Below are 17,255 nucleotides of genomic sequence, written 5' to 3'. Positions count from 1 at the left end.
TATAGAAGGTTCATAAACACTAACCGGAAAATCTATTAGCCTGTATAGGAAACTTTTTGCCTCTTTAACTGGTTAATGCACCTGCCATGTACCTAGCCACTTGCCACTTATAGTATACTTCTCTCCTGATTTTTCAACAACTGATTGTATTGAGTTTTTGGTGAATTGCTAAAAGGCTTGATTTATGTTTCTGTGGTTTTGCTCTTCTGCATCACTGAAACTTTCAAAATAATTTGGCTTGAGACAAAAAGGTTAGCATCCTTGAAAGATGGCTAGTAATATATTAATAAATGTGTACATTAGATTTAACTTGTCAAATCAAAAACTTTAAAAGAAAATCCACAACAAACATATATCACTTGTTTTAGTTGCATTTACTAGGGAGGGTACTGGCTAAGGAAGTAGATTCTACTATTTCTGAATAGGCTAAACTGGTTTGAAATAATCTCTGTATGTTCCCTTTTTATTTTCTCCCCAACTTGTCCAGTAGAAACAATCAGGGAAAAAAAGAGAAGTCATGTTTCTGTGGTTCTGTTTTACCCCTTTTGTTACTTTGTTTTATTTTATATAGAACCTGAAAGTCTCTGGAAAAGGGTAACGTTTGTTTGATTATGGGTCACTTTTAAAATTCCATCTTGAATATTCCTAAAATCATTTACACACAAAGAAACATCAAATTCCTAGGTATCTTAAATTGTTTTTTAATGGGTTTAGAAATTCCATTTTGAGATTAGGTCAGAATTAAGTCATAGATACCTGATAATATAGGAGCAAATAAATATATTATGGGCAACAATTTCATCACTTAAGAAATCAAACTGGTGAACTGTTTTCAAACTATGTTAGCAAAAAAGAGTGTTCTGTTTATATTACTGTGAAGTTGTGGATCATACTTTTGTGCTTGGCCTTCATTAAGAGCAAATCTGCTGATCTAGGCTTTCAAGTGCATTATTTGTAATTGTGTGATTGTTTCCAGAGAGACACTTATTTAGCTGACTGGGCTGGGGCTAGACTCACTCATTCTCATCAGCCCTTCCGTACTTCTACCATTTCACCCTTGGTCTGATATCACATCAGTCAGTGCTGTTGTATAAATTGAATTTTATGCTTTCAAATAATACAGGACTAAAATAATGTGATGTATGAGGAACTGAAAAAGAAGACTGATCAGAAATGGGTAACAGATTTTTAAATGTTAAGACTAGTGTGAGCTATATTACATTCCATTTATTTCTGGGCACTTTGCTCCTTTCATAGCCAGTATTCCCTCAGGTAATAGATTTAAGGAATACCATAATCTAACAATGCATTTGAAGACTGTGATCAGCCACTGCTTATTTGCAATGGCTGGCGTAAGGGTCCAGGATATAATAAAGACCTGAAAGTGAAAAAAAAAATGTAAACAGCAATGCCTTAGCTGGTAAAAGCACAGAAAGAATGCCACGCTGGAAAACATCTATAGTTGATGCAAAGGTGAAACAGGAATGTTCACATGAATCAATGTCCATTAAGACCAGTTCACCACAGATAGGTCCCCTTGCTGGTTTACTTCATTTACTCCATATGGGATTGTGTAGACAACAGAGTGGTTTAGCCTCCAAAGTGCATTATCAAAAACATAAAAACCTTAATAACTTTATAATTTACCATAAAGTATGAAAAAGTCTTCTGCCATATAATATGGATGCTACTGGCAAAAGATGAATAATAGGCTTTTACTCAAGAAAGAATCAGAGAAATAAATCTAGCTCAAATTCCTTCATTTTAGAGCTTCTAGGTAAAGAATACATTTAATCAAAAGTATAGCTTTAAATACAAAAAAAATTGATAATTCTATTATAAACATATAATAAAACTTGTGAAACTAAATATATACACACTATTTTGGTGTATTTATTCACAATCCCAACCTGCAGAACGACCCATAAACATGATCTATATTTTGATGTAAAGAAAATAACCCTGTAAGATGAGATACTTTATTTATCTCAAAAGAGAAAATCAATAAAAAAAATAATATATCCTTACAAATGAATGCACTGAATAAATGACTTTCTATCTTCAAAAGTCAGCTATGTTTACTACTTTGCAGAGAAGAAGGATCAGACTGATGTAACTCAGGCCACCAAATATAGGCAAGTGTGCATGACTCTAAGAAATATTCTGTCTGCTTTGACATTCCTATCTCAATTGAAATTATTTTACAGGTTTGCTTTAAACTAAACTGGCTTTCAATAGGAATATTCTGGACTACATTTTGGGTTGCCAAAAATTAATTAGCTTAAAAGCAGTAGCAAAAGATTGCTTTTTTATTTTATCAAAGTACAGTGAATTCAATGTAGTCTCAATATTTGTCTCCTCATGATAATAACTATAGTCAAAATATTATCCATTTAATTTTTTCCCAAACTGGTGAGAACTAGATTGGATTTCCTTCACTGATCTGCAAAGACTGACAACAAAACCAAAGAGCAACATGTTAAACTGTCAGTCTGTAATAACAGGGACTTTATTTGTCTTGTGAAATTCTGTAATTCTAGTCCCTAGAACACATTTGGAACATAATATAAACCCAGGAAAAAAATACTTTTGATCAATAAATGTTAAAGTGATGTGAAAAAAAAAAAACATGGGGGATATTTTTCTTTTAAAAATGTCTTAGACTCAAATATAGAATGTTACTGGGGGGCGCCTGGGTGGCTCAGATGGTTAAGCGTCTGCCTTCGGTTCAGGTCATGATCCCAGGGTCCTGGGATCGAGTCCCACATCGGGCTCCCTGCTCCTTGGGAGCCTGCTTCTCCCTCTGACCCTCTCCCCTCTCATGCTGTTTCTCTCTCGCTCGCTCTCTAAAAAATAAATAAAATCTTTAAAAAAAAAAAGAATGTTACTGGGTTTTAGGCAAAAATGGACATTTATAGCAACTAAATCAAACAGCTGCTGACTGTTACATAATTTGCAAATCTGACAATAGGAGCCTTTTTGAATTGATATTATTTTTACTTTGGAAAGCCTAAGAAATAGATTTTTCTAAATGAAAAATGGGACTCGAGGAATCAGCAGAAGTGAATCTAATAAATACCAATGAAATAAAAGTACTCAAACCTCTACCATAAAAATGTAAGAACATCAGCCACTTCAATAAAAAGAAGTGACTCTTCTTGGTAAGAGGACAGTTAATCTTTAAATCTAGTCATTTCCATAGGCAAATTTGGCATATATCTGAGTTCACTATATAGTTTATGATAAGAAATAACAACCACTTAGCACTTAACAGTTTGTAGAGTTTCTCAGAAAATTAACTCAATAAATGACACCTATTTGGAAACAGCCATGCTACCGTATATACCAAAAAGTGCTGCAATAATAGTACACATACATCATGCAGCTGCTCAGTCCATCAACATGGACTGAGTCTCTACTATGTGCATAGCCCAGAGTCAGGTCATAAGTGCTATGTTACTAGTATCAATGATGGTTCATCCATCATGGTGTTTGTGCTCCAGCATTAACATTTTTCTACTATCACCCAAATGAATACTGGCCTCTTTACAGGATTTATTTAAGTAAGTAAAAGAATGTAGCCAATTTAGGATTACCTCACATTTATTTAGCAGCCCAGTTTCTTGCAGTCGTGACCAGATGCTCTGTATTCGTCCAGCATGCTCAGGGTGGGTGGTGGAATTGCCACAAACGCACTGGTGTTTCAGCATCAGAGGGTCGTAGGCAATTCCTTCAGGACAAAGAAAACACGGCACAAGATTAATGATACAAGGTAATGACACAAGTTAGATGACAATACGACTATTCCAAAAAAGATACTCTTTTAAAAATAAATTTACAAAGAGAAAAATAATACATATTTGCAAATTCCTAGCACATAAGAACTATTTAGTCCTGTGTATCTGGATATAAATGCAAAAAAGGTTAACCCATGGATTAATCAGTACTCAGACCCTAGCTTAGTAAATCTGTAGTGATGAAGATGGTAATATCTTAAGAAACTTCAGATTTTTAAAAATACTGTAATTTTACCAGTATCTTATGAAGTATGTTTAGACAGATAATTCAATTCAGTAAAGGTCTAAATTTTATCACTGAAGCCACAAAATGAGTTGACTCTTTAAATCATTAATTAATTTCATGAGTAATTCTACTTTCACTTTGGATCAGTCCTTGTAATAAACTACAAGACTTTCCAACAGCTTGCCTATTCTGCTTAGCAAGTCCTTCAGAGTTGTGCAGAATTTCCTCCCTGCTTATTGTGCTTTTCTCAAAATTTATGCCAATCTGTAAGCAATAATGGATACCGTAGATCTTATAATACTGTGGGACATTTGAAGTTTTTCTCTAAAAAAATGAAAAAGTAAAAAAAAAAGTGAATTAATTGTACTACCTTCAGTAGAGATTCCATAGATACTTGATGAATAAAATCTGCTTTTAAATTATTGAGTTAACATATTTCATATTTTAGTTAGACCCTATGATGAGAAAGATTCTTAAAACTATGATGAAACAAACTATTATGGATACATAAAATAGGGCTTTTTAAAGCAACAAATTAGATGATAATTATAACTCTGGTTAATTTTGAAAAGATTTCCACCCTTAATCCAATTCCTTGGGGGGAAAACATGTTACTTACAAAATTGCCTGACATAAGAAAACATTTAACCAATCAAATATTCCAACAAATTACCATAGAAATACATTATCTGGGGGCAGGGAATGAGGGCAAAAGAATTCAAGACCAAAATTAAAGAGCAAAAATAAGTATCTATTCAAGAACAGATAAAGACTAGTAATTTTTATTGTAAAGTAAGTTTAATTAATGCATTTTATTCTCTCTTTGACTTACAATCTCATGTTAGAGGAATGATACTCAAGAGGGGAAAATATTTATCTGAGTATTGCAGAATAATGACATACGTATTTTGAAACCATGTGGTAAAAATTATGTCTAAGAAAAAAATGTTACTTTGCTTTGCTGGTCCAAATAATATCCAATCGTAACACTCAAACGGCTTCAAAATACATCCCTATGCCCCTGACTCACATTTTCATCCTTAATGTTGATCCCTCTTCTAAGCAGTACACTCGCACACTTGTCTATTCAATTGCCATCCAAAATCTCCATTTGGATGTCTCATGGTTTTTATAAAGTGAGAATGTCTCAGATTTGAGTTCATGATCTTAAGCCATACACAGTATCCTTCATTTCAGTAAAGGACATCATGACCCACCATTGCTCAAGCAAGAAACCTTAGTATCCTCTGGACACTCCCCCTCCAAAGAACCAACAAATAGTTTTTGTTTTCCCTTCAAAATACAACTTGAATCACTCAATTATCTCTAGCCAAAACCACACACAATCCAAGGTACTATTATCTTTAATCTGAACTCCTAAAATAAAGCCTTGTAACTGGCTACCTGACTTTTACTGGATTCCATTTGCCACACCACAGCTACCTTTGCTTAAATCCTTTGGTGACTTCGCTGATGAGATTAAAATTTCTCAGGGCACAGATAGGCCCCTCCCCACTTCTTCAGCTTCATCTCATATACCTCCTCCCTTGATCTCCCTTTCTCCCACAAAGCCTACCTCCCATTCTTCAAAACAATCAAAATCATACCATCCTTGGGATCTTCATACATGCTGTTCCATCTATGCCCAAAATTCTTCCTTCCTGCCCCCCATAACTCCAGCCCTCATTTGGCTAATTCCTATTCACTCTTCAAGGCTAAATAAATGTCTCTAAATTAGGTCTCCTACTTAATGTTCTCACAGCATCTTCTGGGTCTTCAGAGCAGTTTGTTGTAAAATCTTGTTAATTGTACATTTTCTTCACTATCTGTTGAGATCTATGAAAGCAAAGACTAGAGTTGTATTATTTACCTCTGTACTCTTAGTGTCTATACACATGCCTGGAATATAGTAGGTCCTCAAAAGTATTTTTAATGAATGAATGAAAACATAAATAAATGAACATATATAAGAACTAGGACAGTTATCTCCATTAAAAAGTCTTGCTTGATGAACCTAACTAGTGGATCTCCTTGGAATCCTGAAGTTTTTGTAGCCTCACTTCTTCAGTATTCTATCTTTTATTTTATATACCTTACCTTCCTACTGGCAAGTGCCTCTATTACAGGTATTTAACTTATCAGCTTTATATTTCTGCATGGCATTTTGTACAAAAAGATGAAAAACTATTTTTAAATAAAGTCAAAAGATATGTAGAAAGGCAGAAAAGAAAGCAGGCAGACATAAAAAGTAACATTCAAAATATAAAGATATATGACGTCTTTACAATTCAGATATATCAAGTATATAAGTTGCTATTACATAACAGGAACTGTTTAATATATTTTCTTCCATCCTTCCTTCCTCCCTCCTTTGCTCCCTCCCTTTCTTTCTTTTTTCATCATGGAAAGTGTACTCTTTAATCCCCATCACCTATTTCACCCATTCCCCCACCCACCTCCCCTCTGGTAACCATCAGTTTGTTCTCTATAGTTAAGTCTGATTCTTGGCTTGTCCTTTTTTTTTCCTTTGCTTGTTTGTTTTGCTTCTTAAATTCCACATATAATGAGATCACAGTATTTGTCTTTCTCTGACTTATTTCACTTAGCATTATACTCTCTAGCTCCATCTATGTTGTTGCAAATAGCAAGATTTCATTCTTTTTATACTGAGTAATAGTACATTGCATATGTATATATACCACATCTTCTTTATCCTTTTATCTATTAATGGACATTTGGGCTGTGTCCATAGTTTGGATATTGTAAATAATGCTGCAATAAACAGGGGTGCATGTATCCCTTTGAATTACTGTTTTGGGGGGGTTTGGGGGGGGCTAAATATCCAGTTGTGTGATTACTAGATCATAGGGTAGTTCTATTTTTAATTTTTAAGGAACCTCCATACTGTTTTTCACAGTGGTTACACCAGTTTGCATTCCCATCAACAGTGCAAAAAGGTTCCTTTTTCTCCACATCCTCACCAACACTTGTTTCTTGTTTTGTTTTAGCCATTCTGACAGGTGTGAGGTCATATCTCATTATAGTTTTGATTTGCATTTCCCTGATGATGAGCAATGTTGAGCATCTTTTCATGTGTCTATTGACCATCTGTGTGTCTTCTTTGGAAAAATTTCTGTTCATGTCTTCTGCCCATTTTTAAATTGAATTGTTTGTTTTTGGGTGTTGAGTTGTATCAATTCTTTATATATTTTGGATACTAACTTTTTACTGGGATATGTCATTTGCAAATATCTTCTTCCATTTAGCAGGATGCCTTTTAGTTTTGTTGATTGTTTCCTTTGCTGTGCAGAAGCTTTTTATTTTGATGTACTCCCAATAGTTTCTTTGTGCTTTTATATTTCTCTTGCTTCAGGAAACATATCCAGAAAAAAATTTCTATGGCTAATGTCAGAGAAATTATTGTCTGTGCTCTCCTCAAGGATCCTTATGGTTTCAGGTCTCACATTTGGGTCTTTAATCCATTTTGAGTTTATTTTTGTGTATGATGAAAGAAAGTTGTCCAGTTTCTTTCTTTTGCACATAGCTTCCAGTTTTCCCCACATCATTTGTTGAAGAGACTTTTTCCATTGTATATTCAGTCTTTATCAAATATTAGTTGACCATATAATTTTGGGTTTATTTCTACTTCCATTTTTATGCCAGTACCATACTGTTTTAATCACTACCACTTTGTAATATAACTTGAAATCTGGTATTGTGATACCTCCAGTTTCATTTTTCTTTTTCAAGATTGCTTTGGATATTTGAGGTCTTTTGTGGTTCCATACAAATCTTACAGTTGTTTGTTCTGTGAAAAATGCTGTGGTTGTTTTCACAGGGATTGCATTAAATCTGTAGATTGCTTTGGGAAGTATAGACCTTTTAACAGTATTTGTTCTTGCAACTAATAAGTGTGGAATGTCTTGCCATTTCTTGCATTGTCTTGAATATCTTTCATCAGTGTTTTATAGTTGTCAGAGTACAAGTCTTTCACCTCTATAAGTTTACTCCTAGATATTTTATTGGCTTTGGTGTAATTGTAAATGAGACTGGTTTCTTAACCTTCTGCTGCTTCATTATTAGTGTACAGGAATGCAACAGATTTCTGTACATTGATTTTTGTATCCTGCAACTTTACTGAACTCATTTATCAGTTCTAGTAAATTTCTGGTGGAGTCTTCAGGTTTTCTATTTAGAGTACCATGTCATCTTCAAATAGTGAGAGTTTTACTTCTTCCTTACAAACTTGGATGCCTTTTATTTCTTTATGTTATCTAACTGCTTTGGCTAGTACTTCCAGTACTATGTTGAAGAAGAATGGTGAGAGTGGACATTCTTGTCTTGTTCCTGACTTAGGGGAAAACCTCTCTGTTTTTCACCATTGAGTATGATATTGGCTGTGAGATTTTTTTTTTCTATTTTATTTATTTGAGAGACAGCGAGAGAGAGCACGAGCAGTGGGGAGGGGCAGAGGGAGAAGTAGACTTCCCACTGAGTAGGGAGCCCAATGTGGGGCTCGATCCCAGGATGCTGAGATCATGACCTGAGTTAAGCAGAAGCTGGCTCTGAGTTTTTCATATAAAGCCTTTATTATGTTGACATATAATAGACCTATTTGGCAGACCTGGTTGGCAGAGTTTTTATCATGAGTGGATATACTGTATTTGTCAAATGCCTTTGATATACTGAAATAATTATATGTCAAATGCTTTGATATACCCTTTCCCTCATGGATGTGATGCATCACCTTGATTGTTTTGGGAATACTGAACCATCCTTGTATCCTGGGATTAAATCCCACTTGATTGTAGTATATGATTTTTCTAATGTATTGTTGGGTTTGGTTTGCCAATATTTTGTTGAGGATTTCTGCATATATACTCATGAGAGATACTGGCCTTTAGTTCTCTTTTTTGTGATGTCTATCTGGTTTTGGTATCAGGGTGATATTGGCCTTATAGAATTAATTTGGAAGTTTTCCTTCCTATTCTATTTTTTTGGAATACTTTGAGGAAAATAGGTATTAACTCTTCTTTAAAAGTTTGGTAGAGGGGCACCTGGGTGGCTCAGTTGGTTAAGTGTCTGCCTTGGGCTCAGGTCATGATCCCAGGGTCCTGGGATAGAGCCCTGCATCCCTGCTGAGCAGGGAGCCTGCTTCTCCCTCTCCCCCTCCTCTCCACCCCTGCTCTCTTTGTCAAATAAACAAACAAAATCTTTTTAAATGAATGAATGAATGTTTGGTAGAGTTTGCCTGTGAAGCAGTCTGATGCTGGACTTCTGTTTGTTGGGAGTTTTTGATTACTGATTCAATCTCCTTGCTGATAACTGGTCTGTTCAAATTTTCTATTTCTTCCTGCTTCAGTTTTGGTAGGTTATATGTTTCTAGGAATTAATCCGTTTGTTCTAGGTTGTCTAATTTGTTGACACAGAATTTTTCAAAATAGTCCCTTACAATTGTTTGTATTTCTGTGGTGTTGGTTGTTATTTCTTTTTCATTTGTGATTTTGAGTCTTTTCTCTCTCTCTTTTTTTTTTTTTTTTTGATGAGTCTGGTTAGAGGTTTATCAATTTTGTTGATCTTTTCAAAGAACCAGCTCCTGGTTTCATTGACCTGTTCTATTGTGCATTTTAGTTTCTATATCATTTTTTCTGCTCTAATCTCTATTATAATTTCCTTCCTCTGCTGGTTTTGGATTTTGTTTGTTGTTCCTTTCCTAGCTCCTTTAGGTGTAAGGTTGGGTTGCTTATCTGATTTTTCTTGCTTCTCAAGGTAGGCCTGTATTGCTATAAATTTCCCTTTTAGAACTGCTTTGCTGCATCCCAAAGGTTTTGGAATGTTATGTTTTCATTTTCATTTGTTTCCATGCAATTTTTTATTTCTTCCTTGATTTCTTGGTTGACCCATTCATTGTTTAGTAGCATATTATTTAATCACTGTGTATTTATGGTCTTTCCAAGTTTTTTTTTTTTTTTTTTTTTTTTGGTGGTTGATTTCTAATTTCACAGCATTGTGGTCAGGAAGATACATAGTATGACTTTGATCTTTTTGAATTTCTTGAGGCTTCTTTTGTGGCCTAATATGTGATCTATTCTGGAGAATGTACCATGTGCACCTGAAAAGAATGTGTATTCTGCTTTTTAGGATGGAATGTTCTGAATATGTCTGTTAAATCCATCTGGTCCAGCATGTCATTCAAAGCCACTGTTTCCTTGTTGATTTTCTGTTTGGATGATCTGTCCAGCTATGTAAGTGGGGTGTTAAAGTCCCCTACTATTATTCTATTACTATTGATTATTTCCTCTTTGTTTTATGTATTGGGTACTCTCATGTTTTGTGCATAAATATTTACAATTGTTATATCCTCTTGTTGGATAGTTTAACATATTTTCAACTACAATTTCATACTACATAAAAGATATATTAATGATAATAGACACAAAAAATACAGCATCTCTCATTGTGCAAACATGTTTTTCTTAAGACTAGAGATTTTAATCAGTAAGTTGGTTAATTTTTTTCACTATTTCATCTCTTGACATATCTAATTTTTTTAGCTCCACAGTACTGTTCCTCTTTTAACAACATTTTCTCCATAAACCACTGCAAAAAATATTATAAAACAGGTTATGGTAGCTGGAAGCTATTGCCAAGTATCTAGAGACTATAATACAAAGTCCAGGAGCTCTTGGAAAGATATCTGAATTTAAAGGGAAATAAATAAAGTCTGGAACTCTAAACCTCCACTTACTCATCTTAATGATGTAGCAATGAGGTGTTAAAAGGTAGAGTGCAAGGTGAGACTTTAACCTCATCCTTCATCTCCATTCCTTTCCTTTCTTTTTTTCTTTTTTTCAGAAACAAAGACTTACAGGGTGAGAAATAAGCCTGCCCTTCTCTTTGGGATTCATATGGAATTCTACTTTTCTTTGACCCTTTCTGCCCTACTGATTACCATTTGCAACATAAGCCAATGGATCAATCTCTCTCTTAATCAATGGGACAAGAGTTAAAATTAGGATTTGGGAAAATACACAAAGGAGTATTATCATAAAGTCTTTACCTGTATTTTAAACCCTAGAAGTTTATTTTCCATCAAAAAGATTTTTTCGACATTTTCTAGATCTGCTTGGACTCTACGTTCTCTGGCTTTCAGCTTTATTAAATGAGGTAAGCATTTGAAGTACCTACTGTCTATCTTTCTCTTTTCTTAATCGTTACATGTAGTTAAGTCATTTACCACAGAAACCATTCTTGTCTTCAGGTTTATACCCAATCTCATATCACACTGTTAGGTTGAGTCTACTTTGGTCTATGAGTTGAGTCTAGAATCTTTAACCCTAAAACTCCTAATCCTGATTCCTAGTTCTTAACATTCAACTTCATATTGCTTTTCCGGCAACTGCCTGAGGTTTTACACCATCTCAGGGTATCTGCTCAACAACATTTATTAAATATCTTGCAGGGCCAAAGGACAGAAATTTAGCATAATACATAGAGACAGCATGATACCTTTCCTGAAAGATTAAATGCAATAAACAGTCATTGAATGTTCATTATGATCCAGGTGCCAGCAATTTTTTTTTTTTTTTTTTTTTTTTTGAGAAAGAGCACACTTTATCAGGGAGAGAGCATTTCATGCGACTAACAGATGAAGGCAGCCCAGTGCACATCCTGCACATCACACTCAAAAAGGAACACAGAAGTGGTCTACTAGACATAGAGCCTCTCAGGGGTGCCTCCTTGTTTTTTATAAAGAGCATTTTCTTTAGTTTTTTTTTTTTAAGTCTTCATTTGTTACTTTCTTTCTACGTTCTCTCAAGGCCATCAGACAAGCTTCTATACAGATTGCCTTGATGTTGGCACCAGAGAGGTCATCTTTAGCCATGATCAAATCATCCAGGGTTACATCATCAGCCAGCATCATCCTACTTGTGTGGATCTGAAAGATGAGCTTTGTAGTCTTTGCATTGGGCAGGAGGAACTCGATCTTTCTGTCAATGGAACCTGGTCTGGTAAGTGCTGGATCCAAAGTTTCTATCTGGTTTGTGCCCATGATAACTTTCATGTTACCCCTTGAATCAAATCCATCCAACTGGATCAACAGTTCCAACACTGTACATTGAATTCCTCTCTCCCCACTGGAATTTGAGTCATACCTTTTGTTCCAATGGCATTAATTTCATCAATAAACATGATGGATGCTGCATGTTCTTCAGCAACTCGAAACAATTTCCAAACGAGTACCTAGGCATCACCTAGGTACTTCTGAGTAAGTTCAGAGCCAACCACCTTCAAGAAAGTGGCTGAGGTTTGGTTTGCTACTGCTTTGGCTAATAAGATTTTATCCGTGCCAGGTGGATCATAGAAAATGACCCCCTTTGGGGGATTTATACCCACCTCTTCATAATATTCAGGATGAGAGGAAGCTCCACAGTTTCCTGAATTTCCTGGATTTGGTTGACCACCCCCCACAATACCAGCATAGGTTTCCTGGGGAGCCTTTTCTATCTTCATCACTGTGACCAAAGGATCCCTGTCAAACATGAGCACCCCAATGATGGTATGTACCTAGTGGCTGAGTATGACTGAGCAGCCTGGTTCCAGCAGATTCTGTCTTTTACAAAGGAAAGAATGCTGATGTAGTGTTCTGAGCCCACAGATGTAGACATGATGGCATTATTGTCACCAATGTTCTCTTCCAAGGTTCCTACCGACATGAGGGTCCCTCTCAGATCTTTCCTCCTCTTGCTCTTCTTCTAAAGGCTTCATTTGTTCTTGATTTCTAATGAATTCTTCCTCCATGAGAAGGTATCTTTAATTCTAACTTCAACAATTTTAACTGGCACTGAGTGTGAGGTGTCACCAGTGCCAGCTTGCTGACAGCATCTGGTCCCTTTGTTTTCTTCTTCTTTTCTCCCACTTTAGTTGGTACAGGAGATTCAGATTTCTTTTTTCTTGTCTTTGTCATCTTTCTTGCCACCTCCAGGGTTGACCACCACTCTGACTTTGACCCATCTTGCTTCGACCACTTGGAATTTTGGGGTGCCAACAATTTCACTTTATTACATTTAATTCATGATCTAGTAGTAAAGATGAGGCATGTATAAATATAGTTATATGACATTTTTTTAAAAAACTCTGTACAGTAAGGAAGAAAAAATGTATGGGGTTAGGAGGTCAGAGATAACCTCTTAAAAATATTTTTTAAAATTTTTTTAAAAGACCTGAAATGGGTAGAATTACTAAAATGGATAATAAGTGCTATCTTGAAGCAAGGGTCATTCCTAATAACTTCCACTTCATACCTATAGCAGCTATTATAATTTCTATTCATAATTCTCGTCTATCCATAAAGCTTATCTGGCTTTTTTGTTCTATATCTACTGTATTCTTTACATTCTAACATCTGTAATACTTGTTACATTACCTTTTAACAGGTACATTTAAATCAAAGTACCAGATAGTGTAATTATTAATTGTGAAACTTGATTTGTCCATCAAACAAATGAAATATCCAAAAGTGAATGTTTAAAATTTGCTAAACTATGTCTATGAGTAGATAAAAAGAATTTCTAAGACTTATAATTTTTTATGTAAATCATCTTATCAGAGTATCAGACAGCTAAAAAAGAAATGGATGGAGGAAATCCCACCCCAGGCCTTCCAACTCACACTATGAGATAGTCTCTTGAAACCTAGGAATTGGACTAGTACTGCCATTCCACAACATAGCCAAAGAGAAGATTCAACCAGCATATAAGTTGGAAAAAGTAAAATCAAACAGAATTCACTCACTTGCTGGCAAATATCTATAAAGATTTCTCTACATTTAAGAATGAGTGAGCAAAAACAAACAAACAAACATAACCCAGGGCCTATGAGAATACGCTACAGAAACTGTAAAGGGAACATCATTCCTACTAGTTAGATCATTGAATATGATTTACTATAGGAACCAAAATTCAACCAAATTCATTTGCCATTATATTTTTGTTTTAGTGAATCCCATTTGGTACAACTATGTCATATACTGTCAATGCCCTGTTATGAGTCATGGCCAAGCCTCATCTCTGTTAAGAATAGTTGAGCAGGGGCGCCTGAGTGGCTCAGTTGGTTAAGTGACTGCCTTCGGCTCAGGTCATGATCCTGGAATCCCAGGATCGAGTCCCACATCGGCCTACCTGCTCAGCAGGGAGTCTGCTTCTCCCTCTCCCGCTCCCCCCTCTTGTGCTCTTTCTCTCTCTCACTCTCTCTCTCAAATAAATAAATAAAATCTTTTAAAAAAAATTAAAGAAAGAAAGAAAGAAAGAAAGAATAGTTGAGCAGAAGAGATGGCAATGGTAAAGAAAACAAAATACACTGCCCTTTCCCTAATTGCCAGAAGTCATATAAACAATATGCCTTGGCTTTAAATAGAACAAAAACCCCTCTTAAATTGAATATTATAAAAAATAAGTATTATTACTCATTACAATATAACATAAAATCCCTTTAAAAGAATATGTGGCAACCTGGCTGTGCAATACATTCTTCATTATCACTAGCAGCATCATGAGCATATGCTCTTTTTGTCCATCTTAGAAATATCTTTACCAGGCATTCTGTAGAGCCACCAGGTAGTGTCTACATATTAGTCCATTTCTTGGTCCATTCAAGTCTTCACAGGAAACAGACTGAAGACTTCATCTTTCAACAACTGGCTGAATTCAAACATTTTGCCCCGGAAACACTGACTTGTTCTTTTCAAAAAGGGGGTGGTGTGGCTGCTCTATCTGGTGGCTGAGAATCCACATGGAAGGTGCAAGTTTGAAAAGGTGTGCCTTGAAAAGTATGTGAGTTAACAAATAACTTTTTAAGTTATGGCAAAAAGTACAGCTCTTACAAGATGGGTTTAAGCAAATCACCTTTACAATGTATTTGTTTTCTCCTCCTTACTTTTTAGTGGAACAACTACTGAGTGCGTGAGATTGTATAACCTTTTGAAAAAAAACCTAAATATTTCCAAGGAACATACTTGAATGTCACTTTCGATTTTTTTAAATGCATCTACAACAAATAGATGTTAAAAAATCAAAAGAAAGGAATTTAATGCTTAAAGATACTTCTTTTCAAACTTACTACAAATCAGTCTTAATAGTTCACCTCTGAAATCGAGATCATTAGAAACACTAAAATACTGTGCATTTTTTTTAAGAGAGAGAGCGATCACACAGATGCGCATGAGCAGGGGAGGGGGTAGAGGGAGAGGGAAAGAGAGGATCTTAAGCAGATTCCATGCGCCCAAGGTGGGGGGGCGGACTCAATCTCATGACCCCCAGAGTAGAAATCAAGAGTCAAACGCAAAACCACTTAACCAACAGAGACACCCAAGTGCCCCTAAAATTCTGTTTTTAAAAAAATATGTTTATTTAATCACTAGGCAAGAAATGTGCCCTATCAAGTCCATTAAATATGAAAATAATCTCAAGTTCATTTCCCTACTTGTGTATGGAATACAAACTCTGATAAATACTAGGATGCTGACATTATAAGAAAGAAACTAATGATCTGAAATGACCCAGTATTTGTTCTGAATGATTAGGTTGTTTGTCATGCTTATATTATTACAGTTATAGTCTACTCTTTCACCTGGATTCTTCTAAGACTTACCAACCCTGTCCATCTGGCAACAGTGTTTTCCTAAACTTGTAGTATCATTCTAATATTCAGGGAACTTGCTTTATTCATATTGAAGGAACATCTAAAAGAAGAGGAAAGGCCAAAGCACGTCAGGAAAGGGTCACCCCTCTTAACCAAGAAAAGAAACTCAATCAATAGGATTTCAATAGCAGACAGCAACATACATGGGGACAGCACCATTAAACTTTATAATTAAGTTCACTTTAAAATTAAGGAAATAATTTTGAGTGAGCGGAATTGTCATTATGACAGGATGATTATTGCTCTGTGTTCTCTTTTGAAAGCTTATGACTAAATAAAAAATACTTTCAGGAAAAAGAATTTAGAAGAATGTAATTCTTGAAGGCTACCGATCTGAAAACTACCAAAAGTATTCCTCTACATCATATATCTGGTTTTGAGGAAACACTCTCTAAAGACGAAGGAAAGAACCAGGCATGACTGAATCAAGCAGCTTCTGCTGACACTGGGCTGCAGTCCTGGGTTGTCTGGGATACCAGGGCAGGTCTGCTATGCTCTAAGAAATAGAGGGATCCAAGGCAGTGGCTAATGTGGTGCAAGAAATATATGCAAATATACCCAGCCTGTAACTCCTAGGATGGAATGTTGGCTTGTGGTATAACACCTTATAAAAAGTAGTTCCTTTGCATACTTATTAAAGATGTCTGTCAAAGTTAAGTAACTTGGCCATTCCATTCATTGATTTTTTAAATTTTTATTTTTTTTTTAAGATTTTATTTATTTATTATAGAGAGCACAAGCAGGGAGAGTGGCAGGCAGAGGGAGAAACAGGATCCCCACTGAACAAGGAGCCCGACACGGGACTCGATCCCAGGACCCTGGGATCATGACCTGAGCCGAAGGTAGACGCTTAACCATCTGAGCCAGGCAGGTGCCCCCATTCATTGATTTTTAAATAAGATGACATCAAGGCTTGGGAATGTGATTTTAGAAAAAGTGTTTTAACTTTTCCAAGCACAAAGGGTTGCATGAGTTCACCAAAGCCACAAAAACAAACTCTGAATCCTGAAAATTGATTCAAAAATAAATCAGATAACCTGTGAGCGCCTTTGAGAGAAGGTGCACATGAATACTCCCCTTGCTGCATCCAAGTTATGAGCCCCTTGGGGCTATGATATTTTTCATTTGATCAGCCACAAGTTTGAGAGCATGGATATCTTCTGGACCCCATTCTTGTGAAGACAGAAAGGAGTATTTATGCACATGGACATTTACAGCACAGTTCCTTTGGAGAGTGAATAGCACCCCTTTTTTGTGTATGTTCCAGACTTGACCTTCCTCTGGCCTTGGAATTATCTGGTTTGTTTTCCTCTGTAACCAGGTTCTAAAATATCAAACACAGCTGTAGGCAAAGGAAAAGGTTGGTCAAATAGCCCACCCAGAGGTGCCGTAATAAATGGAAATGGAACTAACGTATGTAGTTTGGCACCACTGTCTCCCAGGTGTCATTTGTATGGCAGGTCAGAAGAAAACAATGAAACAAACAAAACATGAAAAACAAACTGGGGGAGAGGCACTTGTTAGAGTCAAAT

At 35.7% G+C, this 17,255-nt stretch overlaps 1 protein-coding gene and 1 pseudogene across 1 annotated transcript in view; both read right to left on the bottom strand.

Annotated features, from left to right (window-relative positions):
- The window catches only part of HDAC9 (histone deacetylase 9), an 899,218-nt gene that overhangs the window by 260,283 nt on the left and 621,680 nt on the right, over nucleotides 1-17,255 (bottom strand). The window contains exon 16 of the mRNA XM_035020706.1: nucleotides 3,597-3,730. Coding sequence (XP_034876597.1) covers nucleotides 3,597-3,730 — 134 coding nt within the window. The remainder of the gene's footprint in view (nucleotides 1-3,596; nucleotides 3,731-17,255) is intronic.
- Nucleotides 11,734-13,038, bottom strand: LOC118020841 (annotated as a pseudogene).

The sequence above is a fragment of the Mirounga leonina genome, unplaced genomic scaffold (genome assembly GCF_011800145.1).
Source record: "Mirounga leonina isolate KUSES-001 unplaced genomic scaffold, KU_Mleo_1.0 Mir_174, whole genome shotgun sequence".
NCBI classification, from domain to species: domain Eukaryota; kingdom Metazoa; phylum Chordata; class Mammalia; order Carnivora; family Phocidae; genus Mirounga; species Mirounga leonina.
Note: the sequence above shows the minus strand (reverse complement) of the source record. Positions and strands in the feature narration are given on the sequence as shown.